The sequence below is a fragment of the Myodes glareolus genome, chromosome 6 (genome assembly GCF_982192425.1).
Source record: "Myodes glareolus chromosome 6, mMyoGla1.1, whole genome shotgun sequence".
NCBI classification, from domain to species: Eukaryota; Metazoa; Chordata; class Mammalia; order Rodentia; family Cricetidae; genus Myodes; species Myodes glareolus.
This window is the reverse complement of record NC_142031.1, coordinates 13,606,493-13,633,646: the sequence shown is the minus strand read 5'-3', so window position 1 is coordinate 13,633,646 and position 27,154 is coordinate 13,606,493. Positions and strand designations below refer to the sequence as shown.

The 27,154-nt window shown below is 48.3% G+C and overlaps 1 protein-coding gene and 1 non-coding gene across 3 annotated transcripts; one reads left to right on the top strand and one right to left on the bottom strand.

The window, feature by feature from the left end:
- Window positions 1-291: 291 nt before the first annotated feature.
- Window positions 292-27,154, bottom strand: Szrd1 (SUZ RNA binding domain containing 1). 2 transcript variants are annotated; one of them, XM_048426685.3, is made up of 4 exons: window positions 27,051-27,154; window positions 7,844-7,893; window positions 6,033-6,287; window positions 292-3,217 (listed from the first exon to the last, which is right to left on the bottom strand). In XM_048426685.3, the coding sequence occupies exons 1-4, from the start codon at window positions 27,099-27,101 to the stop codon at window positions 3,115-3,117; spliced, it is 459 nt and encodes a 152-aa protein (XP_048282642.1). In that variant the 5' UTR covers window positions 27,102-27,154; the 3' UTR covers window positions 292-3,114. The 2 variants fall into 2 exon arrangements, with proteins under 2 accessions (XP_048282642.1, XP_048282643.1); XM_048426686.3 differs by having other exon boundaries at window positions 6,033-6,284.
- LOC125395365 (U6 spliceosomal RNA) lies at window positions 4,208-4,312 on the top strand. The gene has a single exon (XR_007230528.1). It is a non-coding gene; the product is annotated as a U6 spliceosomal RNA (small nuclear RNA).

Sequence of the window (27,154 nt, the reverse complement as noted above, 5' to 3'; positions counted from 1 at the left end):
CTCTGTACTTGATGTTGGTCTCAGTCCCAGTTCTCACCACCCTACATGACTTACAAAGCTCCAGACGCCCCCCAGGTCAGAATCTAGGCAGGACTCATTGAAACTCTGTCTGGGGAAGGTGGGGCTTCCTACTGCAGCACCCATCTCCCCACTCAAGAGTTGGGAGTCCTACAGCAATGGACTTAAGCCAAGTACACCAGAAAGCCTCAGCCTCTGCAAGAGCAGGAACCCCCCAGGGCTGGACAAGCAGCCACAGTTTGAGATAGGAAGCCAGAAAAGAGGACAAATGTCTGACAAGTTTAAAACATGTATTTAAAATACAATTTATAAAATGCTTAATCTGCCGACTCAGGAGCCCGCGGTGGGGGTTAGGGTGGGGAGCTGCCTGTTACACCAGCAGAGCGAGACTGCAGGGTGCGGCCCTCCCTCCCAGTCCCTTCTGTACAGATGCCCAAGGGTCCCCCCTGGGGTCATATGATCAGAAGCAGGACCCCAGAGGTTTTCTTGAGTCTCTGCTCACCAGGGAGACTGGATACAGCCCTGCCGGCCCATCCCTGAGCAGAGCACCCCCAGATGGGGCAGAGCAGGGTATGGCAGGGCAGGACAGGGCTGGGCGGGACAGGTGGGCTCTGGAAGGGGCTGATGGCAGCAGATAGGGTGTTGCCTCCTGCCTGCAGGTGGGGAGCACCCTGATTGAGGGGACTGAGAAGGGCTGGTCACCAGACCTGGACCCCCAGCTCCTTTGGTTATAGGCTGACATCAGAGTAGTGGCTCATGGGAAGCGGTTAGCTGGAAGGGCTGAGGCCTGGCTCATGGGGTCCAGGAAGAGCTGGGGGAAGGGACAGTACCATGAAGGCAAACAAAGGGGCAGCAGCCTCAGGTTCCTGCCCCTCACCCCCCTGGGGATTTCCAAGCCAAAGCCTGCAACTTACTTAGAGACAGAAAGGAAGAAAAAGAAGAAAAGCACTTATGGAGTTATAGACAACTACAAAAAATGGAAAAAAAACAAAAAAACAAAAACAAAACAAAACTAATAAACCACACACACACAGAGAAAAAAATAAACCCACAAACACACACACACACACACACAATCCAAACGGTTTCCCATGCCCTCCCACCTCCCCCAACACCAGTCTGTTTTCCTTTCTTCCTTTCTTTGCTTCTTTCTCTCGTTGTGCCAGCCACCTCTCCATCTAGGAGGTCAAATGCAAGACTGCCGGTAGGCAGGCGCAAGTACACTATGAGCAGGGCCTTCTTTGGCCAGAGTGAGATGGGAGAGCCAGTCCTACAAGCTCTCAATATGCAGACACCAGCTGCCCTTAGCTCCTACTAGAGGGTGTGGGGCAAGCAGGGTTTCTGCACCCTTCACCAAAGAAAGGACAGTCTGTCCTCCAACTAGAAACCACTAGCCCTTGTGGGTGGGCCCTAGTCTATGAGCTAGCAGCCAACTCCCTTCTTGCATTTAAGGGGGTGGCCAGCCCTCCTCCTGAGGCTCTGCTCCAGCTGGCTTGCAGAAGGCCCCTGGTTTCAGGCAGGTCTAGAGACATGCTATGGAAGAGACTCTTCCCAAGGGGAGGATGTTGTGGGCGTAAGGGGCATAAGCCAGGGGACCCAAAGGTGGTAGAATCCTGCCAAACTCAGCTCATCACTTTAACCACCATAGCTGCCCTAAGCCCACCCCACCCCACCCACTCCCAAACCTGTGTGCTGGCCAGGAAAGGAGAGGCCGTCAAGCTGGCTGAAGGATAAGGCAAAGGGCACAGGAAAGACTGCGAAGCCTGAGAGCACCCAGTGGACACAGCTGCCCTCTCAAGCCTCTCCCTATCAGGAGCCAAAGCAAATCTCCAGGCTCGGGAACAGAAATGGCCTTCATACCAGCCTCATTCTAAGGGAAAGGGCAGTCGAGGCCTCTGAGAGGCCTGTCAACCATCTATCTGCCTCTGCAATGCAGGTTCTCTTTCCCCAACCGTTCTACTCCTGTGGTACTCGTTTCACCCGGGAAACGTACCAGGTACAGTTTCTGAGCCAGGGCCATCACAGATGTGGCAGGCCACATATCCTTAAGCTCTCCAGTCTTGCTGGAAGGGACGGCCTGGAGTTCTGAGTCAGGCTCCCCCGGGCTTGTGCTGACAGCAAACACTGGACAAGTGCCACCACTGCCTGATTCTGAGCCCAGAGTGTGGTCTCTTCCCCAATACTCCCTGTTCTGCCCGCCACTAGACACAGCAAGCCTGGCTGGTAGGGAGCCACCCTGAGGGGTATGGGAAGGGGAAGTCTGTCACTTTCCCCATCTCCCACAATACTAGAGGTGGGGCTGGCACCTCCCCCAGGCTCTCTGAGCTGTCTCTAGGTAACTTAGCTGGGACTTAGCTAGAGGAAGGCAATATAGGCACAGTGCTCATCTACTGGGGGCTCCAGAGCCCCGCCTTTTCTGGGCGGCAGTAGGAATACAGAAGCTAAGCTCACCAAAATCCTATTGGTTAATGTTTCTAGCAAATTTCCTAGAAACATCCTCAAGTGACTACCAAACTACCCTTTCTCAATTAAAAATTCATTAAACTGCTAAAACCCCTTCCATGCACTTTTTCTTGCAAATCAGATATTTGTATAAACAAACAAAAATAGGAAGAAAAAAAAAAGGAAAGGATATTTTCAATGGAACTTCCTTTTAAGTGATGGCGACATGCACTTGGGGTGGGTGGGGGGAGTTTTCATTTGTCTTTTGAAATCCCAAATTAATGAGCATGATAAACTGTTATTGCTGGCACTGGCTTTACCCCAAGTGGCCAAGTGGCACTGTCTGACCCTCTACTCTGAGTCCTTGGTAGGTTCCCCCAATCCTCCCCTAATCCCCACCCTTTCCCTTTCTATTGACTTAGGACAGCCCTTGTCAACACGCCAATCACAGTGGGAAGGGGGGGGAGGCAGAGGTCACAGTGCATGGGGTTCAAGGTCACAGTGGGCGGAGCAAGGGGGATCACAGTGCAAGTAAGTCAGGTCGTTCCCTCTGCTCAAGTCCAGATGTCTGCCACGGCAGTGCGACCCATGGCAGACAATCCAGGAGGCGATGGTGGCGGCAGCGGTGGCAGCGGCATCCTTTCTTGCCTGCATTTATCTGCGCTGTTTGAAGCCTTGTGACCCATCAGGACCCAAAGGCTGTCTGATCACATTACTGGGCTGCCTGCTGTCTTCGGGTTGGGAGATCCTGGTTGGCCTAAAAGATAAGAGGAAGGCCTTGAGGATATAAAAAATGCTCAAATAATTCTTTTGTGTGTGTGTGTCGTTTGTTGAGTGTGGGAACATGTATGCACAAGTGTGTATGTCTGGCCAAATATTGTCAGGTGTCCTCCTCCCCTGCTCTCTACCTTATTCTTCAAGTCACTGAACCTGGAACTCACTGACTAGGTTGGCTGGCCAATGAGCTCCAGGGATCCTTTTAACCCCTTCACACCCCTCTGCCCCACCCACTTGTAGCTTTGCTTGGCTTTTATGTGGGTGCTGAGGATTCAGGCTGGGGTCCTCATGCTTGTCTTATAGCACTAATGCCAACTGAGCCTCCTCCCAGCCTGAAGTCCCTGAACCTTAAAAAATAAAAATAAAAATAAAAAATAAATAAATAAATCAACCCATGGCAGAGGTTGGGGTTAGCAGCCAACTGGAGGTGTCGCGGCTACTTCTTTGGCAAGCAGACTAGGGACATTTTCCACTTTGGCAGCTCCTGTGGGAACGAGGTAATGGTCCATGGTCTGTGTTAACTCCTAGCAGTAACAGCACTGCCCCCTTCTCATCTGTGAGCAGAGGGAGTGTGTGCACTCGATCCCATAGAGGGAGGAGTGGCTATGGCAGCACACCTCCCACAGAGCTAACAGACTGCTCCAGCGTTGGGCCCCTAGCTGTGCACTCAGGAGTGAACTGGCACCCACCTGTCTGCTTCCTGCTTCCCTCCAAACCACGAGGCTAGCTGCTGACTCCTAGTACTAGAGAAGACAGAAGGAAATGGACTTTTCCCACTCCAGACAGGTGCAGACTAAGAGGAGAAAACAGAACGGAGGTTCCTTCAAGACAAACAGCACTGAACATGGTGACACACGCCTGTAACAGTGCTAGGGAGGCCAGAGGACCACCCAGAGTGCAATGCTGGCTGGGCTACACTGAATTCTATGCCAGCAAGTGTGAGAACCTGGTTTCAAAAAGCCAAAAAGCAGTGCTCGCTTCGGCAGCACATATACTAAAATGAACGATACAGAGAAGATTAGCATGGCCCCTGCGCAAGGATGACACGCAAATTCGTGAAGCGTTCCATATTTTTTTGTATTTTTATATTTAGATGTATTGTATTTGTAAGTTAAATATTTACGTGTGCCAATAAATTGAGTAATTTTTTTACTAAAAAAAAAAAAAGCCAAAAAGCAAACCAAAACATCACCAAGAAGGGATAGACAAGGAACTCGATAAACTGTCCAAGAACAGAATAGCAAGGCAAAGATAGCCTCAGGGTAGAGGACTAGGGCCAGGCTGGGGGGTGGGGGGGCAGGCTGCCTGCCTAACAGGCTTTGGGGCCAACCATGCAGTCCCCAACACTGGGGAAAAAAGAAAGAACAGTCTGGTGTGGTGTGTTTGTACCCCTACCTCCAGGGAGGTTGAGACAGGAGGACTGTCAGGTCAGCCTAGGCTACAGGGAAAAACTGTCTCAAAAGAGACATACAAAAAGTATGGGCTGGACCTGTGTCTTAGCAGAGTGCTTGCCTAGCATGTATGCAGTCCTAGGTTTGATTCCAGTTTTATGTAAACCAGGTGGGGTGGTACATGCCTGGAATCCCAGTAATATGGAGGTAGAGTCAGAAGGACCAGCATTCAAGGTTATCCTTTATACAGTAGTGAGTTTGAGGCTAGCCTGAGCTACAGGAGACCCTTTCTCAAAAAACAGGCTTTGTGTGTCTCTGTGTGCACTTGTGTAAACATCTGGTATTTTCCTCAACCTTCAATTTCCTTTTTTAAAACAATTTTGAACTGTGTGCATGTACACGAGTGTCCACGTGCACCCCAAAGCTTGAGTATGGAGGTCAGAGAACACCTTGCAGGGGCTGGTTCTCTCTCCACTGCGAGGGTTCCAGAAACTGGACTCAGGCAGCCAGGCTTGGCACCCTGTGCCCTTACCTACTGAACCACCTCAGTAGCCCGTGCCCAGCTTTCATGTAGGTGCTGGGGATCCACACTCATGTCCCCAATGCTTGTGTGGTAAGTACTCTAAGACTGACTAAGCCGTGTCTTCAGCCTCCTAAGGTAGGTTTTTGGATTTTTTTTTTTTTTTGGATCGCATCTTTTTTTGAGACAGAGTTTCTCTCTAGCTTTGGCTGATCTGGAACTCACTCTGTAGACCAGGTGGGCCTCAAACTCATAAAGATCCTCCAGCCTCTACCTCTCCAGTGCTGGGATTAAGCACCACCACCACCCAGTTCCAAAGGCATTTTTAACAAATGCTATGTTATCAGAAAGAAACACACATAATACAAATCTAAAATAATAATAAAAAGACACAAGTGAAATATTAAAATTTCAGCAAAAACTCACACAGGTCTGCTGGAGACCCAGCACCTCAACACTGGGCTTTTTTGGGGTCCTGGGCAGAACTTGGCATCTTACGGCCATCTGTTCACTGGTTAAGTATGTACCCAATGGCTGGCTGGCAAGACAGGTATGACCACTACCCTACTTCTCAGACCAGACATCAGGTGAAGTAGCTGTAAAGAGTGCAGCTGACAAAGCCCGAGTCAAAGCCCATCCTCTTCTCCCTGTGCAGTCTGCTTCCTGGCGCCTGTACGCTGTGGAGGCGGCCCATCAGCCAACCACACTTAACACTCTACAGTACCCCTAGGTTGGAGAGAGCTTCGTTAGTACAGTACTTGCCTCTCAAGCTGAGGACCTCAGTTGGATTCCCAGAACCCACATAGAGGTAACCTTCAGGTTGGTGTGGGGTACATTCTACCTCTTCCTCCCACTGCCCTGCCACTGCTGGCAGCCACACTCACCTGTCAAGGATGGGTTTCTCCTGCTCCTCCTCAGGGCTGGCACTGCCCAAGATCCGTCTCCTGGCCTCTGCGTACTCTGCCTCCCGCTGTGCTAGGGACTTGACAGGAAGGGCTGGCCTGCTGGTGGAGTTGGGGCTGCTGACCACACCGTTGCTGGTGGGCCTCTTGAGGATGCGAATCTGTGGAGGGGGGCCCGTGGGAAGGCTATCGTCTTGAATCACAATGGGCACTTTGGGAGGAGATTTGGATTTCCTGCTGACAAAGAGCAAATAGAACTTCACAAATCCGACAAGGACCAGAAGGCCCATCCAAGCCCACACCCTTCTCACCACTGTCCTCCTTTACTAACTACTCACTGGCCCAGGACAATTGCACTCCCACTCCTCAAACATCACCTTGCCACTAGCTCTGCAGGGCACAGAACCTGCTCCACAGATCTAACTCTGCAGGGGCCAGTTCACCACCTTGTGTCTTAGGGCTTCCTCTCCATGTACACAACAGGTCCATCAAGCACCATTTGGCCCTTGACACCAAACATTCCACACCCAAAATTCAACGACTTTGATGAAAACCCCAGCTTCGCTACACAGACCAGAGAATGGGAGGTTGGTGAGCTGGGAGCCCCTCCGTCCAGGTCTCCTACAGCGTGTGCTCAAAATAAGACAATATATAGGCACCTGCTATGCCACCCTATCTGGCAACAAGCAAGACAGGATTTATCAAACTCACTCTGCCTTCTGGCCAGTGACCTGTACCTCTCAGAGACAGGCTGCACCAGACAAGCAAGTCACCTCCACACAAGAGCCTCTGAGCAGAGAAATCTCCCTTACTAGGGCTCTCTGTTCTGATGGGCAGCGGCGGGGCTAGGGCGAAGGCCGGTCTTAGAAACAGTGCTTGTCAAATGCTCAAAAGAAAAGCATTGTCCAAGGTTAGTGGATGTGCACACCAATGCCAGGTGGCCACAAGCAGAGGTGAAATTCCCCAAACACAAAGAGGCCAACAACACAGGGAGGGAGGAAACATGCTACAAATGAGAACTGGAGCAGGCAAGATGAACACACCAGCCACCAGGCCACCCCAGACCTGTCACAACCACTGAGACCTTGGCCAGAGCCTGGGTTGTCAGGAAGGGTAGAAGCTGCGTGCTCTGAGTCTCTGAGTGGAAAGGTCCCAGAGGTGACCACAGGAAGCAGCTCCTGGGAAGAGGAAAGGAGCCAGCAGTCTCATCACAACAGCAGGGAGTCTGGAAAGCCAGTGTGGGGCAGGGGCCTCCCAGAATCCCCTGGGGGAGTGACGTAGCTGGTTCTACTCTGTTGCTTGCCCCTGTTACCTAAGCCCAGTACCCACTCTGAAACCCGCTTTCCATGCTGCAAGGACGGATGTGAGAGAGCAATTCTTAAAGGTCTCGCAAAAATTTCCGAGAATCTTTCTTCCCTTCCAAGACACCCTCCTAATAGCCTAAACTGCACGCCAAAGGCCACAGAGAAGCCATCTGTCCAAACTTTTCATTACAGAAGATACCGATGTCCAGAGGGAGAAACAACTCACCCCACCTCAGAGTCACCGGGGCAGTCACAGCTAAACCCAAACCTTGCAACTTGTCACCTTGCTGCTGTCAATGAGATGACCTCACACAGAGCCCACCTAGCCTCATCCCAAAGATTCAATCCAGGGTCCTGGTCTCCTACTGGGACTGAAGAGCTAGTGCCCAGGAGCCTAACCTTCTAAGGTTATCAGCCTGCTGGGGAACACTGCCTGCCCAGCTCTCCAGTGGCAGAGAACATGAGCCTTCATGCCAGACATCGCCTTACCTCTCCTTTTGTGTGATCTTCAGTTTTTTTTCCAACCGTCTGTCTATTTCCTAGAGGAAAAAAATGTATATAAAAGTGGAAAAAAATCTCTCTCAAATAAAACCTTAAGTCTCTATTTTTCCAAGCTAAGGGCAATGCCCTCTCTCTAGCCAGGGACATGGCTATGTCCTACTAGACCTGAGGTTTGGGGACCAGGTTCCCTCTGCAGATCCATCTCCCCTTAGCCCCATGACCACAACAATAGTTCTGGATCTCACCATTAGGCTGGGTTCTTTGTATAGCCTCCAGCCCCTCTCCTGGACTGTCCTTCAGAGTCACTCCAACCACTCCAACCTTCTCAAAACCTACCTAGCCAAGTCTTGTCCCCACTCAACTGCTCAAGGACCATATCTGAATTCTGCCTCTCCCCTACCTCTAATCTCCTTTTCCTTTTTTGCACTAGAACAGGACTGAGCTATCAGTCCTCAGAACCCAATGAGCTGCCCCACTTGCCTGCAGCATCCTCAGCCACTGTACGCCCCATTCAGCCTGCACAAACCCAGGCGCCTTCTCTCCCTTGCAGTCTTCTGATCCCCGTGGTGCACTGAGCCTACTCCTGGGATTGATTTCCCTTTTACAGCCCTTCACAGCCACACGTGTAAACCAGCTCAAAATCTAGTTTGTACTGACACAAGTTTTCTGTGGCCAGCGCTGAGGGAAAGGGGATAGGAGATAAGCCTGCTGTTTGTCCCCAAGGTGGACCTAGGGAATCTGACGGGGAATCAGAGGGAAGACTTCTCATAATTACCACAAAGCCAGCATTGTAGACAAAGGACGAGCAGATGAGACCATTACCCACACATTTAGACCTCAGCCTGGGGGCCTCTATACTGAGCACCAGGGATTCCAGATGCCTGCATGTGAAGTGGAGGCAGGCTCTGTGTGTGTCTCACTCTGTGAGGACCAGTTCCTGGAGGGAAGGAACTATGTGCTCAGCAATATTTGCTGGAGAGGGGCTCTCAGTCACAGGTGATTCTGCCTAAGAGGCATCTGGCAAGGTCAAGACATTTTTGGTTGTGATATGACAGGTGGGTGAGGTGGGGGCTGCTACTGGGTAGAGACTGTGGCACTGCTAAGTGTCCTGCAATACAGGGCAGCCTCCGGGCAAGGAACAGCTTCCAAATCAATGGTGCCCAGGCTGGAGACCCTGTTTCTAAGACACAAGAGAGCCGGTGTCTTGGCACACACCCACAAACCCAGCACTAAGGAAGTAGAGACTGAGGGTGTGGGGCGGGGGATAAGGAGTTCAAATGTCACTTTCCAAACTACAGCTACAGTGACAATTCCTCAGGAGGGGACCTGTTGTGTTCTACAAGGAACGAGGCAGTTCAAGCTGGCCAGCTCTATCAGTGATTTACCTAACTACCGTCTATGAGGAGAATCATTATTTACCAAACTGGACAGCTGTTAGTCTTGAAGTGGCATTGATGCTCAATCCACTGGTTGAGTCCTACAATCAGGCAAACTTTCTTTAATGGTGTTTTCTAAAAGGTTCTTTTCATCTTTTCTAATTTGTATCTCTTACAAACAATACAAAATTCTACTATCAGAAGCTAGATTCATATCACTCATTTTTGGCAACACAATATACTGTGCTTGGGAGGCACCGTCAACTCTCTGAGGCACCTGGAAAGGCCAGAATACAGCTGAAATACAGTCAATGTACGGAAAACACACAGAATGCTCTTGACAGATACCCAGATTCTCTACCAAGCACAGCTCCAGCTAGAACGGTATTAATTCTAGGAACCTACCCTAATGCAGTACCATTTTAAGAGCAAATGCAATGTCTTACACAGCAACCTCTTTATTTGTGAGAGTGCAGGGGTGTCTGAGCGTATGTGTGGGCCTGTGCGGTACCCCCGGAGTCCAGAAGGCATCAGGTTTCTTGCAACTAGAGTTACAGATGTTTATGAGCTGCCTAATTCAAGTGCTGGGATTTGAACTCTGAGTCATCTCTCCAGTCCCAAGCCCTCTATTAAGTTCCCCACTGTTGATTCCAGCTTCTCCATTTAATACATTTTTCGCATCTGTGAAATTTAAACACTTTCAAACAGAATTTAAACCCAGCACCTGTTCCAGTCAAGGAAGAAGCTAAGTTTTATATATGAAGCGACATACCCGGGGCAAAATGCTTCTAAATCATTGGCTCTGGGGCTGGAGAGATGGCTCAGATGTTAAGAGCACTGGCTGTCCTTCCAGAGGTCATGAGTTCAATTCCCAGCAACCACATGGTGGCTCACAACCATCTATAATGAGATATGGTGCCCTCTTCTGGTGGAATCCATTCAGGCAGAACACTGTATTCACAGTAAATAAATCTTTAAATATATATATAACATTGGCCCCAGCTAAAGACAGGGACAGGCCACTGCCAAGGTTTGGCTGACAAGACAGTGTGTGTTTTGTGCTATTTTCAGAAGTTTCCAAGTCATAACTTTTACAGGGGAAAGGATTCATCGATTCATTGTGTGGATTCTCACTTTCCTATACCTGCAAAGGTCAAAGGACAGACAGAGGAGAGCTGCCCTGATTCACTGAGCCTGTGCTTCCTTCTCTAGTGCTACCGGAATAACCATCTGCCCAGGACCTGCACATGGTGCATGGCAGAAAGAAGCCCTTTAAGAGGACATGAAGACCCACCTGAGTAAATACACCTCTGTCCCCAGCCAGGCACACCCAGGAAATAACTGTGGCATGCTGTCTTACTGCTTCTCGAAAGTAACACCTGACACCGAGATGAACTACTGGAAAAACCTTAAGATTTGATCCTGTCATCTTCCTAAGTCACACCACTGGCACTGCAAAAACTACAACTGCCATGCCAGCCATCCTGCCAGGCAGGGTCACTTTACAAAAGCTGAGCAAGGTTTCCCATCAGACAGAGAATGAGACCCAAAGCCAAGCAACTCTGGTGGCGCAGAGCTGGCCCCTGGCAGAGTACTCAGGACAGCGAGCAGAGGGAGACCTCTCTGCCAGCACCAGGTATCAAATAAGTACACAGCTCTGGGCATTTGCTCCCAGGCTTGTTCTGAGAAACTGAGCCCAGTTACACTCTCTCACAGGACAGACTCCAAGAAAAACAGAAATCTCCTCCAGGAACCACACAGGCCTACACTGCTGTGTCATACAGGGAAGCATCAGTTTGGAGATTCCAGTCTCAAATAAGGATCAAATTACCATTATTATTTTTATTTTTTTAAAAGATGCCCAGAGTCTTGATGGTGTTACTGAATTCCATGGCTAGGACAATAAACACTGAAACCATGACTTTGTTCTGAGTGGACACGGGACAAAGGGGGACATAAATACTCCATGGGCAGCTGAGTATTGTCTGGGTGCAATGTGCCTCTCCTAAGTGGAATGGATTCCTTTCTCTGGGTCCAACTCCATGGAAAAGATCAGCTTCTAAACCCAACCCAGCTCCACTGGGCTATACCATGTGAACACTGGGCATGGTCAATGATACCATGCCTGTGACACTACTGCTAGAAGACTAAGGCAGGATGATGGAATTCTGGCTCTTCCTTAGGGGTCCCGACTTCACTTACAGATAAACAAAAGACTTCATAAGGCAAAATGAATCCAGAAGGACTCCAGCCTACACAGAGCAACTTGGTCTCAAAAGAAAAACAAAAATGACAACACAGGCAGGCTATTCTTAGTCTGAAGAATCCCAAAGCCAGAAATAGAGGAACCATGGGAGGAAGGGTGGTGTTTTGAGCAGGTAGGTCCTTTGGCAGGTAAGGGAGTGTCTACACCCCCAGGTGAGTGAAAGCAGACACCAGCAGCTCCAAGTGAACTCACCAGAAGGAAAGCTCAGCTTCACTGCTGTAGATGCCCTTCCCCTCAGTGTGTGGACTGCAGAGCCTCCGGCAGAAAGCTGTGGTGGAAAGCAGGGCTATGATGGGGAAGAGCTCATTCTGGAGGAGGGGAAGAGCAAGGAAAGGCCTCAAATAGACTACTTTCTTATTTAAAATTTTTTTTTCTATGTTTTGCCTGCATGTATCTATGTATACTGCATGCAGAAGCCAGAAGAGAAGCTGAAGAGATGACGATTCTGCTGTTAGAACACGATTGCTCTTCCTGAGTGCCCCAGTCAGAATCCTAGCACCCACACGATAGGTCTCAACTGTCTGTATCTCCAGTCCCAGGAAATCTAACGTTTTCTTCTGGTCTTGCACACATTTGTACAAACACATACACAGACAGAATACCTATACATAAATAAATAAATATATAAATTAATAATAAGTTTGGCGAGTTGGCACACACTTTTAGTTCCAGGACACCCAAGGCTATTTATACAGTAAGACTCTGTCTCAATAAATAGATTTTTAAAGTTTAACATTGAATGTACTTGTCATGGCATGTCTGAAAGGCAGAGGCTATCTTTCAGGAGCTGGTTCTCTCCTTCTATCATGTGGGTCAGGCATCGCAGCAGGAGCCTTTACCCACTGAACCGCCTCCTCAGTCCCAGCCTACTTTTACAAAACTGTTATAACCTGTGTGGAACAGGGAAAACAAAAAGGACAGGGGTATGTGTGAAAGGCAAGGCCAATTACACCAGGTTTGTTCCTGTGAGGCTCAGAGGTGGATAGAGCCAGAGATGGTGGCTTATGCCTGAGACACTAGCACTTGAAAGGCTGAGGCTGGAGGTTCACCATAAGTTAGACATCAGTCTAGATCACATAGTGAGTTCTAAGTCAACCTGGCCTACAGAGTGAGGCACTAAATCAGAAAATAAATAATAAAACAAAAACAATGAGCTGGAGAGATGGCTCAATGGGTAAATTGAGGACCTGAGTTCTGATCCCTAGCACCCAAGTAAAAGCTGGGCACACCGATATAAGCCTATACCCCAGTCCTGAGGGTGGAGGTGATCAGGTCCTAGGAGCTTGATGGTGCTTGCTGGTTAGCTAGCCTAGCTGAAATGATGAGCTAAGAGTAGTGAGTGACCCTGTCTTAAACACACACACACACACACACACACACACACACACACACACACACAACACAACCACACACACACACACACACACGAATGTATGAATGAGGGGGAGATTGATAAAGTCAACTTCTAGCCTCCAATTCCCCCCCACCCAACCTGAGACAGGGTCTCTCTGTGTAGCCTTGGCTGTCCTGCAAATCACTTTGTAAACCAGGCTGTCCTCGAACTCAGAGATCCGCCTGCCTCTGCCTCCCGACTGCTGGGATTAAATGTGTGCGCCATCACTGCCCAGCTTGACCTCCAAATTTGCATGCACAGGTAAGTCACCAGACTTACACCGCACACACACAAAGATGTTGGCCAGACATGATGGCACACATATACCTGTAATTCCAGCACTTGGGAGAATGAGAAAGTATTGCCACAAGTTCCCAGCCAGTCTGGGCTCCATGGCAAGACTGCATCTCAAAAAATTAACAGCAGGGGCTGGAGAGATGGCTCAGAGGTTAAGAGCACTGACTGCTCCTCTAGAGGTCATGGATTCAATTCCCAGCACCCACATGACAGCTCAGTATCGTCTGTACTGTAGTCCCATGGGATCCAATGCTCTCTTCTGGTATACAGACATACATGCAGACAAAATCTTTTTAAAAGCCAGCTGGGCAGTGGTGGCACATGCCTTTAATCCCAGCACTCGGGGGGCAGAGACAGGCGGATCTCTGAGTTCGAGGCCAGTATGGTCTACAAGAGCTAGTTCCAAGACAGGCTCCAAAGCTACAGTGAAACCCTGTCTCAAAAAAACAAACAAAAAACAAAAACAAAAAAAGCCTAAAAACAGATACATACACCCAAATCCCCAACACCCTCCCCCCCAAAAAAAACACCACCACATTAAAAGGTGGATGAGACAGAACTCAGTTAAGGTGAGAAGGTGAGAGGAAGGAGGAAGGGCAGAGGACAGAAGTCGGGCTATTTGGGGCCTTTGTGCAGAGAGCAGCAGACAGTACTACTGCAGCTGTCTGTCTCGACAGGAAAGCTCAGAAAATGTTTCATCAGTTCATTCAGGGGTAGTGAAGCCCTGAGGGACAGAGTTAAACCAGCTATGCCCACAGAAGAACAAGCCCAAATACTCCCCAGGAACTCTACAAGAGTGGGAGGGAGTAACTTGTCCTTTCTGGGGCTTAAAATACTGTTGCCAGCTCCCTACCCCTGCCACAGTATCCAGCCAAGGGAGAAGATGGTGAGCCCTCCCATCCCACCATAGCAGCTAACGTGACCTCTTTGGTGACTACTGCAACCAACCAACCAACCTAATCTTTAAGGGTGGCAAGCTGCTTTCAATGAGGTTTTGGCTCTAGATTAGAAAATGCCCTCTTTTATTGCAATGCAGTCAGTAACTTTCCTCAGGTAATTTCTACCCATCTTTGTCAGTTTCTGGCTTTTCTCTCACACTCAAGGAATGACCACTGACCATGAGTTTCCTGAAATTGAGTATGTTCCAGAGCTGGGTGGACAGCAAGCAAGTCTCCAAACTGACCAGGGCCAGTACAAACATACGTGTCGGGAGAAGTGCAAAAAGACATCTCAGGGCTGGCCTGGTGTCATCTGGCACACTTTTAATTCCAGCACTGGAGAAATAGAGGCAAGGTAGACAGACCTCTGTGTGCCAGTCTGGTCTACACAGCTACTTCCAGACCCACAACAGACATTGGTAGCCATGTCCTTGGTTCAGGATAGCCAGTGTCATGACCCAGTAGAGTTGTGGTCCTGGCTAAGGTGCCTAATGGTTCCCATAAACCTGGGCAGGATCCTGGCTCTTCCTGAGGGTCTCGATTTCACTTAGGGACAAAGCAAAGGAATTCATAAGGTAAGACAAGTATGGTGGCTCAGAGCTGTTTCCCCAGATTTTAAGAGCCTAAGGAAGGAGGATTACTTTGAAACTGAGGCCAGCATGGACTACAGGTGAGACTGTTCCAACAACTTCATAAGGAGAACCATTCTGTAACAGCAAGTCTGCCCTACGACAGAACAGTCAGAAGGTCCTGCACCTTTAAAGGACCATCTCTAGTCCAGATGTACAGCCCACAGAGTTCGCTAAACACCCGCAGAGCCCATTTCTGTGCCTGTGCTATACATATGTCGGCCAGGAGCAGAGACACTGGCTCGGACTGACTGGGCTAGCTGTCCCTGCTCACTCTACTCCTGGACCCCCCATCCTTGGGGAAGCACCCAAAATTCAGGTTCAAAAATTAAGCAAATGTCCAAGATAGTCTAAATTATTATAAAAACTAGTATATGTGCTTTTGATGCCTTTAAAAAATTATAAAAGCAAACCCTAAAAAAAAAAATCCAACTATATACAGGTTAAGTTAAAGTTCACAACAAAAAGCCAAAAACTTGAGGGTTGAGAGAGATGTTCTCTGAACGGCTGAGGCCACGGGCGCTCACAGTGCAGATTTGGGTAAGCCTGTTTTCCGTTCCACTTCCCACAAAACACCCCTCCCTTTGTTACTCCCACAGTGAAAGAAAACATTCCACTTTAATTAAGTGGGTCACCACAGGGCACAGGATCTGGCTCTGACTCCCTCTGAGGAAGCCTAGACTTTGTCAGTCAGGGTCTTCATGTCCATTCTGTTTCTCCTTCTCAAATGAGGGGAGAGAGTTGGAGAGCATGGTTTGATAGAGGTTCCCAGCCCGGAGGCCCAGAGGTGAACAGACCACAGAAGCTGTGTGCTGTGTGAGCAGTGTTGTCCAAGACCAGAGCACAGAGAGTCAGCCATACTGCTGTACAACGCAGGAAGCGTGGAACAGATAAAAGCAACGAGGGGGGGGGGGATGAAAAGATTAATAGCAGGAAAGAAAGAAAAGAAGACGCTTCCCAAAGGGTGGTGCCTCTGGACAGTTTGGTATTACCTGTCAGGGAAAGGTTCCCCGAAACCTCCTTCCCACCAAGCACTCAGGGGCTCAGGGTGTCTGTCCTAGCCCAGTACTGGAGAACCCTCGGGACACCCTTTACCCCCACACTAGCTCTAGTCGTGCATCTCAAGCTGCATGTGCCAAGTGTACACCAGAGTTCCCACTCACTTTAGAGTGTAAAATAGCAGCTATAATCTTTTAAGGATTAAAAAATTAATTTTATTTATTGTATTTTATGTGTGAGTATGTATGCTCTACCATCTGTGTGCTTGCTGACTGTGGAGGCCAGGAGATAGCATCAGACCCCCTGGAACTGGAGTTCCAGGGTGTTGTGAGCCACCAAATAGATGCTGGGAATAGAACCCAGGTCCTATGCAAAAGCAACAAGTGTTCTTAACCACTGGGCCATCACTCTAGCTCCATATTTAAAAATCTTTAAATACCACTCTGATATACTGAGTAAAATTTAAAACATTCGCCTGGTTGTGGTAGATGGAGCTCTGTAAGATCTAGGCCAGCCAGAGCTATATGATGAGCCTATCTTAAAATAAAATTAAACATGCCATATAACATAACACACACCTTTAATTCCAGCACTCAGGAAGCAGAGGCAGCTACATTCTTGTGAGTTTAATGACAGCCTGGTCTACTTAGTAAGTTCCAGGACAGCTAAAGGTATTTAATAGAGACTCTGTCTTAAAATACTGAAAGAAAGAAGAAAGAAGGAAGGAAGCACTTTGTGGCTCACGTGGCACCTCCTATGGACATAGCTTTATGATCAGAATAAGACACAGTCTCAGTACAAAGGGTTGGTTTGTTTTATTTATTGTTTGTTTGTTTCAAGACAGGTCTCACTATGTAGCTCTAGCTGTCTTGGAACTCATATATAGACCAGGCTGGCCTCGACCTGCATCTGCCTCCCAGGTGTGGATTAGAGGCCCGTTTCTATGTTCAGCCTTTCTTTTTTTTTTTTTAAAAAAAAAATAACTTATTTAACTTTATTTTATGTGCATTGGTATGAAGGCTTCAGATCCCTTGGGATTGGAATTACAGACAGTTGTGAGCTGCCATGTGGGTGCTGGGAACTGAACCTGGGTCCTCTGGAAGGACAGCTAGCGCTTCAACCACTAAGCCATCTCTCCAGTCTCCCTTTCTCTCTAATCTTATTTATCTTACACAGTTGGAGGGTGGAGGTTTTCACCTTCTACCATGTGTGTCCTGGGGATCAAACTCAATTTGCAAGGTGTGGCAGAAAGTGCCTCAACTCACTGAGTCATTCCATTGGCCCTGGGTTGGTTTCCTTGGCGAGAGGGAGGGCCTTGGTTGTAAGGTAGGTCCACAGTTTTACAAACACTGATATACATTTAGTGTCAGATCGACTCTCGCACTCAGACTTTAAGAAGTAACAACCCTTGACTGTGAGACCACTCCAGCCTGCTTCATCTACCATCACAGCAGCTCAGGCCAAAGATGCTAATTCCTGTTTACAGGCCACTTAAACAGCTCAGGATCGGTTCTGTTTTCAAAATACATACTAAACTTTCTTCCCAATGACAGTCTAAATCATCAACATCCCCTGGTTCTTCCCCATTCCATCTGTATTCCCCATAGCAGCCAGAGTGAGACTTAAAACCAACCATAGTTTCCTACTGTATGGCAATACCATCTACTATTTCCACCAAACCTGGCTCCCTGCAACTCCAACCTCATGGGCCACCTTCCCTCCCCATCTAGCCACCATACTGGCCTCCACTGTTCAGCAGGCAAAACCAATTCCGATCCATGCCCAAGGCCCACGCACTCAGTGTCCCCCCTGAAACGCTCCGGTGGGTCTGCACAGCTATCTGTGCACTGAAGTATGATTTTTTACTCTGTTCTGGTATTTTGGGGTTTGGTTTTTATTTTTTGAGACAGGGTCTTTCTACATAACCTTGACTGGAACTATATTGGTCACTACGTAGACCAGGTTGGTCTCAAACTTAAAGAGACCCACCTGACCCTGGAACTGAGAACACTCCTGCCCCAGCCTCCCAAAAGTCGAGTTACAGGTGCAGACACCCCACAGGTCTCTCTGTGCCTCTGCAGAGTGTTTATGAAGCAGATGCCAGCCGTCTCACTCAGCAGAGCTTTGAGAGCAGACACTTCACGCACCACAAGGCCCAAGAGCCTAACACAATGCCCGACACACCAATTTGTTAATAGTCCTGATGGAGCAATTTTAGACCTGTCCCAATTCTACAGATGGAAAAGAACCAATTCTGAGTTATGTCACAACCACAGTTCCAGCAAGACTAAAGCCAGGATCTCAGCTGGGCTTATCAGTGTCCAAGGAGGTGATTACACACATTCAAACTGGAGCTAAGGTTGGCTGGGGTGCAGTTCAGAGGCAGAACACAGGCTAGGCAAGAGTAAGACTTGTTTGTACCCTCCACTGAGTATGTGGACTTGTGTGTATGTAGCCCTTGGTGGGATCGCAGGATCTGCATCCTCTAACGCAGCACCTTCCCAGGTCACCATCTCCAATCCCTGCCACAACCATGGGGCGTAAGCAGCCTTGTGCACTCTCAAGCGGTGACTTGACAAATGACACACAACTAGTGATGGAATCAACCAGTTTTTATACCCAGGCAGGCCAGGTTCGAAAGTCCAGGTTTCCCAAGAAGGGCAGGATGACTGCACGGTCAGTAGCAGGCTACAAAAGGAAATAGTTCTTCAGCAGAAACCAGATCCAGGAATTTAAAAGGACCCCAGCAAAGATGGCCTCAGAAACTGAAAAGTGCAGCCCTGACACAATGGAATGTTTGACTTTGGACACTTCATCAGTCTCAGTGTGGGAGGGAACTTGTGCAGGGCAAATAAAACAGGGCAAAGTCTACAGCACTCTGCTCTGTGAGGCTTTATTTATTTATTTATTTATTTTAATTGCTTTACCAGTTTGGTTTTCACACAGCACTGAACAACAAGACTTGTAGAGAAGAAACAGAATATTAGTCTTCAGAGACCGCAAGCCAGAAAAACCCCTGGGCAGGCTTAGGACCTGAGAGCCCTCAGGCTGTGTTGCCAGGGTCAGGAGGGCAGTGACTCTAACACCCACCGGGAGCACAGCTCTCACCCCAGCCTTCACCAGCCCCGGTCAAACCCAGCAATCAGGTTTTACAAGTGAGGGTGAAGCTGAGAGAAAGGCAGGAAGCAGCTGCCCCAGAACCAGACCTGGTATGAAGCCCCCGGTTTCTGAGGCCACAGGCGGAAGAAGCAGGGAAGCAATCATTCTTCCTCATGAAGACACCTTGCCACTTCTCCCAAAGAAACTCCCAAGTCCTTTGGAGGACTAATCAAGCTACTATGACACCACCTCCAATTTTATTTGAACACCCAAGGGTGCTCCTATCAGTCTAGCTTGAATCAATCAGTGACACTCAGCAGGCAGAAGAGAACACAAATGGGTCATAAGACACAAAGAGGGGACTCCAGGAGAGGAGAGCAACCAGGACCCAAGTGAAGGCACTCAAGCCCAATAATCCTGAGCAAAAAGTATTTATAGTCTTTCACCTGGCCAACAAGTTTTCTCAAGCCAGATGAAGAAAGGGAAGTCGAGGCAGGGGGATCACAAGTTCAAGGCCCATATGGGCTACACAGTGAGACAAAATAAAGGAAGGAATGTTTTGTTTACGATTTCCACCAGTCAGCACCTCTCTGGCAGTCACATTTTGGGTGTTAAAATGGGCTCTTCAGCGTTCAACTCAAGCTCACCCCGTTACAGAAGCAGGTCAAGCCCAGGTTGGGGAGGGGCTTCTAAGAACAACAAAGCTGAAGCACTCTATTAATGAACTACCTGGTGACACACAAATGCTAACAACCTGAACAGGACTCAGGACCCTTAGGCGCTGGAACCGACCTCCCTGTTTCCTCTCTTTGACCTCGGAGGTCAGTGACGATGACCACAAATGCCTAGTGAGAGCTCACTCTACTGTCTCACAGACCCTTCCACAAAGGGGCTGTAGGATCTGGGTGATAGTTCTGTTCACCAGTCAGCCATGCAAACAGGCAACAGAAAAAGAACTGACAGCAGGAGGGTCATCATTGCTTTGTGTACTGGCTGGTTTTATGTCACAAGCTAGAGTCATCAGAAAGAAGGAGCCTCAGTGGAGAAAAGGCCTCCAGAAGATCCAGCTGTAAGGCATTTTCCTAATTAGTGACTGATGGGCAAGGGCCCAACCCATTGTAGGTGATGCCATCCCTGGGCTGGTAGTCCTGGGTTTTATAAGAAAACAGGCGAACCCCCCCCCAAAAAGTATATGCCTTTAATACCAGCACTCAGGAGGCAGAGGCAGGCAGATCTACGAGTTCAAGGTCAGCCTGGTCTACAGAGTGAGTTCCAGGATAACCAGGGCTACACAGAGAAACCCTGTCTCGAAAAATACCAATACATAAATAAGTAAGTAAGTAAGTAAATAAGAGAGATAATTCTGACCTCTCCAGACTCCTATACAACTCATCCAAGCACCAAGGACTCTACTATCCACATTTCCTATTCTTTTAGGAACAGAATGACTTACTTCCTGTGTACAGAGGGGTTGTCTCGGCACCAGGGACGAGATAAAATACATACAAAGCACTGATGGGATTTATTTCTAATTCCTGTGGTGTCTGTTTTTTTAATCTTAATGTTTGGATCAATATCCTGCAAGAACAAGATGTTAGAAAGCCGTGTGTCAGAGCCTAACATAGTTCTAACTATTCACGCATCGACATCTCTGGAATTACTAAGAGTGCTTCTGATGGCACGCCAGGCAGAGCTCTTCCAAGCCACCACAGCACTACTTAAAAACAGCAGAGGGCCGCAGCTGTAAGCCAGTGGTACTTATGCCTACTATGTACAAGGTTCTCAATTCAATCCTTAGCACCACAAAAAGAAATAAGAAATTGATTTTTAAAAAATTCTGTACTTTGGCCAGGCAGTGGTGAAGCACACCTTTAATCCCAGCACTTGGGAGGCAGAGGCAGGTGGATCTCTGTGAGTTTAAGGCCAGCCTGGTCTACAAAACAAGTTCTGTGACAGCCAGGGTTATGCAGAGAAACTCTGTCCTGAAAAACAAAAACAAAAACAAAAAAATTCTGTCCTTTGGCCACAGGCAGATAGAAGTATTTAAACACAACCTCCTCCTAGGAAACCAAGTCTGTCTCTCAACAGAAGAAATAAATAATCTACGTTATTGTTATGTTATGTCAGTGAGGGAAACATTAAGAAAATACACCGTACATTGTGGAGGCCAGCCAGCTACCTGGCCCAGCAAGGGACCAATGTTCATTCAGGGTGGCCGATGTTCTCTAGAGAAAGGGACTGTTAAGAGGTCTGGGCCCAAGAACACGTCTGGGTCACTACATCTCCACAATAGCAATATTTTCTTACAGGGTTTCACCAACAGCTTTAGAGAGCCACGATTCTCTCTTGAAAAAGGCAAGGCCCGCATCCACTGCAACCATGGCAGCTCCCTGAGTGCCCAGAGCACGCTGAGAACAACCCCTCTTGCAGCTCCAGTGAAAAGGGCTGGGAGCCACTGCTGAAAAGCTCATTATCCTCTTTTCTCTGAGGTCAGGGAAGCAGATCTCTTTCCAGAGTTGAGGGACAGCCACCTGACAGCCATCATGTCTATACTGACCAAAAGAACTGCAGAAAAGCCCTTCTGAGAGCAAGCACTGCAGGTCCCAGAACTCAGACGAGGAACTGCAGAGAAGCCTTCTGACTTGGCAGACCTGGGTGTCCTCTTTACCGAAAAGATGAACAGAAGGGAACTGGCACCACAGAGCCCCAAACTAACTCATCTGCTGTTTTGTGCCCGCTACACAGTCAACTGCACACATTCAAAAGTGACAACAGCCACGCCTTGCAGAATATGGTCACTCCTCCAAAGGTAAAGATTTAATTTCTTAAATGAAAATCCAACTACATCTTGCCTCTGCTAAAGGAAGGGAAGCAGGGAGGCATTATTTAAAAGTTTCCACTGCTTTGCGGACAAAGTTGCAGCTCCCAGAAGCAAGTTCAAAGCGCCCCTGCAAGCCTCTCTGGCTCCATCTTTTTCCACTGAGCCCTGCCAACCTTAGTGCCTCCAGCCAGAGGAAATACTTGCAGTGTTCCCAGCTCTCCCCACACAGCCTCATCCATATATGCACTGGCCACACTACCACCTGCCCAGGGACCAGACAGGACGGCTCAGCTCAGCTCAGCCTTCAAATCTTTTATTTATTGTTCCTCTTTTTTCCTGAGACAATCTCCCTGTGTTACCCAGGCTGGCCTCAAACTCATGAGGCCAGCTTCCTGGCTCTTGGTCTTTCAAAGTCCACAGTGGCATAAGCTCCCACGCAAAACCTTTTTTGCACCCCATTTGTGCTTCTTCTACAAAGCGTTGTTGTTCTCTCATTCTCTCACTGGACAAGGCCATAGTGCGTGATACACATTGATATGTTCGTGGATGAGTTTTGTTGTTGTTCTTTTTCTTTCTTTTTTTCTTTTTGTGTTTTTCAAGACAGGGTTTCTCTGTAGCTTTGGAGCCTGTCCTGGAACTTGCTCTGTAGACCAAGCTGGCCTTGAACCCACAGCGATGCGCCTGTCTCTGCCTCCCCAGTGCTGGGATTAAAGGCATGCACCACCACCAACCAGCCTCCACGGACACTTTCTTATGGGCTTTCACACTACCAAGCATCACTGATGGGGCAATGTCCGGATGACTGGCTCACTCGGGTGTAAAGTAAACATACATCTGAATTCTCAATCTGGAAGACCAGTGACCTAGTTATCCTTTAACTTGCACAAGACATTTTCTTGGGCTTGGAACTGAGCTCAGCAGTAGAGCCTTTGCTGGCACACGAGGCCCTGGGTTTCATTCTTAGTACAGCCAATTAAAAGGGAGTTGAAGAGCTTGATGGGGAGGCACATATTTATAATCCTAGCAGCAGGAGGACCTGGAGTTTAAGGACTCCACAAAGACCCTGCTTTTAAAAAAGAAGCCTGTACAGTGGTAAAGGCGCTCAATACCTGACTTCAGCCCAGGGAAGCTACATGGAGAAGGTAAACCAACTCCTGCAAGTCGTTTTCTGACCTCCACATACAAGCCCAACCCCCATAATAACTAAGTATGAAAAAAGATACATTTTCTTCCCATTAGCTGCTTAATTTGAGGAAGAAAAAAAGGAAATCTTAGGGACATAGGGAAATGAGAGGCTGACAATACTTTATAACCACAAACCTAACTTCATCTATCATCCACCTTATTCTAGCTGAAGGGCTCATCACCAACAAGATTAGTTTGGCCATGTTTTATAGATTTCTTTGGTCTAAACACCTGGTGTATAAAAACTAGTTTCAAACCATCAGAAACAAGGCTGGGCATGATGGTGCATGCCTTTAATCTCAGCAGAGGCAGGTGGATCTCTGTGAATTCGAAGTCAGCCTGATCTACATACTGAGTTTCAGGACAGTCAGGAAGAGAAACTGTCCAGAAGAACAGTTGCTGATCTAGTTTCTGGAGCAGGAAAATGCCTTCCAATTACAAACCACTCTCATTGCCATTTGAGTTTTGCTGAAGATAGAGGACTCAATTCAAAATTTGAAGCATGGGAAAGGCCCTGGTTATCCTCAGGGCACTCCCTATATCAACAAGGTCTGAACTAACAGTGAGTCGGTTCTTCATTTCATCTCCCCACTGGGAACGTTTTTAAAGAATCATTTCTTTGGTGAAAGACACATTACACTCTCTGAACTGTCTTTAGAGTGTGGCTGTCAACCTTCTGAAGAAACACCCAAAGGAACAATTGCACAGAAGGGAAGCACCCACAGACAAGCAGCAGCTTGTTTACAGAATACCCAAGGCGATTCAGGCCGGCCCCTCCTCAGTGGAACGACCACTCTATACTGGGTATTTCAAAGACACTCAAGAAGGAAAAAAAAATGACTTCAGATCCTGACACGGGAAAGACATTCTGACATGACCCAACTTCATAGTGTTAGAAGTCAGCAATCCCAAGGATAACGGTGTTTTTGGATCCATGAAGTCTGGTCATTCAATTTTACAATCAGCCAATTCCCATTTGATAATCTACTCTCTGCTTCCACCCGAGTTTTCTTCTACTTGTTTGTTTTGCTTTTTTCATTTTTGAAGACTGGGCATATTCAAAACTCATTACCAGTAGGGAGACCAGGTAACCTCCAACTAAGAATTTTTATGCCAGCAACTGCCTGCATCTGAAAACTGTGGAGAGTCAACTGGATGTGGTGATGTGGACATGCTTCACTCCTCCTCAGCCTTCTCCTCCAAAGGTGCACATTAAGGGAATCAAATTCATGACTGACTTTAGAGGCCAGATGGGGTAGCCCACGCTTACAATCCCAGCCTTTAGAAATACAGAAGGCTGAGTCGGGACTATTCCTTTGCATTTGGAGCCAGCCTGAGCTACAGTGTGAAAGGCTGACACTTGCAGACAAACAAACAAAAACGTTCAAATAAACACCTGAAGTCAGGCACTTGGGAGGCAGAGACAGGTGGATCTCTAAGAGTTTAAGGATAACCAGATCTAGGCAGTAAATTCTATGACAGTCAGAGCTACACACTGAAACTTTATGTGGTGGTTTGAAGGAGAATGGTCCCATAGACTCCTAGGTCTGTGGGACTGTTTGGAAAGGATTAGGGGGTATGGCATTTGAGTCAGTGTCCTGGTCTCTGTCAGGTGCCTCAGGATCAGGATGTTAAATTCTTAGGTCCAGCACCACGTCTGCCTGCCATACGCCCCCTGCCATGATGGTCATGAACCCTCTGAAACTTTAATTAATGCTTTCTTTTAGGAGAGTTGCCTTCATCACAGTGTATCACTTCACAATGAAAGGACAGTAACTAAGACACTGTCTCAAAAACAAAGCAAACATTAAAAATGAAAGCCAGCTCTCAGGGCTTGGCTTAGGGAGTGCTTGCTGCTCTTGCAGAAGACTGGAGTTCCACTCCCAGCACTCTCATCAAGTGGCTCACAATGGCCAGGGACCCGACGACATCTGGCGTCCTCACGCACCTACACACTGAGCACAGCATGCACAGCTCACTTTGTCAACTGAAAAAGGCTAGGAGCGGCACACACCTTGAGCCCAGCACTCCTCTCGGGAAGTCAAAGCAGGGCAGGCAGATCAGCCTGGTCTACATAGGAAGTTCCAGGCAAGCCAGGACTACACAGTGAGACCCCACCTTAAAAACAAAACAAAAAGCCCAGAGGACAGGGGAGCAACTCAAGAGTCTGTGTTCAGCATATTTGTAGCCAGGGGATCTGATGAACAACATGGAAAAATAAAAAGAAATAAATAAAAGAAACAGATAAAGACCAACTCAAGTCTTTTCAAGGTAGAAAGGTAGCAAAATGGTAGCAAAGGAAGTCCGTTTTGAAATCAGTCTTGGAGTCAAATCCCCAAACCTCAATTTCCTGTCTAGAAAAGCAGAGCAGCTTCCAGGCAACTTATTTTGAAACTAAATTAAATAAAAAGATACATATAATCATGCTGCATGCCATTAATCACAGCACTTGAGAAGCCAAAGCAGATGGATCTCTGAGTTCCAGGTTAGTATAGTCTACAGAGCAAGTTTCACATTAGCCAGGGCTACATGAAATCTGTAAAAACCAGGGTTTTGAAACCCTGTCTCAAACAAACAAACAAACAAACAAATGTAATTATAAAAAAAAAACAAGGTTTTTCTTTTTCTTTTTTTTTATGCAGGGGTGACACGAGGTTGTCTGGGTGACTCACTCCTAGTAGCAGTCTATAAATGCTTCTACCGGAAACTGGGCATCTTCTGGCGAAGTCACTACTGTGCACACTTCCTAACACATAGCACACACTCAAAAATATTTGTGGAATGTGTAAATACCCAAATGACACCTGTTGTTCTCTATAAAAACCTTTAACTTGCTGGGTGTGCAGGCACACGTCTTTAATCTCAGCACTTGGGGAGGCAGAAGCAGGCAGACCCTTGTGAATTCAAAGACAGCCTGGTCTATATGGTGAGTTCCAGGACAGCCAGGGCTACAAGCGCAAAAACAAACAAACAAACAACAACAACAAAAAAACACTAAAACGAACAAAAAACCCTGTAGCTTGCTTTCTTGGTTCAAGCTGGAAGGCCATCTTAAAACTACGAAACAATCTCTGAACCAAGTACTCTTTCAAATACTCGATTATGTTAAGTGGGGAAACATCACCAATCTTTCAAGAAATGCCGAACCAGCGGAAAAAACTTCGCAGCCAAGTTTCAACATTCCTGTGAAGATACACCCGCTGCTGCACTGATCCGAAGCGCCAGGCTCAGACAGACCCAGCTTCTACTCTCACAAGCTTTTGCGATGCATGTCACCGGAGCCCAGGACGGCACAGGAGCGGACACATGGTCACCAGAGAGACGTTTCCGTCTCCAGGAGGATTACCGTCAAACCTCAAACTCTGAAATTACCACATTCACCACCAACCTAGCAAACGAGTTCCTACTTGAGCTAGTTTTTTTTTTCCCCTGTAACTTTTGGAGGCAAGCAAAAACTCCCAATCATTCCGATCGGTAATCTCCCCTTCTCCTCGCAGGCATGGGGCTATCTTACAAATCGCACCCTTTCTCCCTACCCTCCACCCGGGCGAACCTACTCAGAGATCCTCCCCATTACGCAGATCTTTGGGGTGGGTGTCGGGAAAGAGAGGATGCTAGCTGAGTTTAGGGGAGCTCTGTTGAGATCCCCAGGAAACCCAACTGCCTAAGGCTCTTGGAGTAAAACTGAGAGGAAAAAAAAGAAAAAAAAAAACCAAAAAACCCAGGCTCGCCCACCGAGGCGAAAGGCAGATAGCGGCGGGGGATTTCGGTTCAGCGCCTAGTGGTCCCAGAGGACACATGGTTGCTTGCTCCCCGCTGTCTGGGGCCTCCTCCCGCTCTTCCTCCGAGTCAGACACGCCGCCCCAGCCTTCAGCAGACAGAGCACACGAACTTTAAAATGGTCCCTGGGGCGAGGGGGACCAGAGAGAGTGGCCCGGGGTAGAGGGTGGGGCGCCCTCAGCGACGCGCACACCGCGGGACGGAGAGGCACCAGGCAAAGGTTGAGGAAGAAATGGAACGCGGCCCCTTTAAGAGGCCTTCACGGCGCTCCGGGACCGGGAGTCTCTCTTCTTTCTCCGGTCCGCTGTGTGGGACCCTTTCTGGGGGAAAACTCTCCTCAGACCCGCTCCCCGGAGGCTTCCCTCACGCCAGGTCCGCCTGGCCCTGCCACGGTGCGGCAGCTCCTCCTTACCCCGCTGTCTGCCGCCTCCTCCCAGCTCTCAGCGACCTCCTCATCTTCCATCTTACTCGCCGCTTTCCCTCCTCCCCCAACCCCTCCCCGCGCCTGCGCCTTGC

Bases quoted from the DNA above. Each gene is read 5' to 3' on its own strand.
- Szrd1 (XM_048426685.3), bottom strand. From the start codon at position 27,101: ATGGAAGATGAGGAGGTCGCTGAGAGCTGGGAGGAGGCGGCAGACAGC. The intron at 7,894-27,050 runs GTAAGGAGGAGC...TTTTTCCTCTAG, and splicing joins AGGAGGCGGCAGACAGCGGG to GAAATAGACAGACGGTTGGA. The intron at 6,288-7,843 runs GTAAGGCGATGT...GCTCTTTGTCAG, and splicing joins AAGATCACACAAAAGGAGAG to CAGGAAATCCAAATCTCCTC.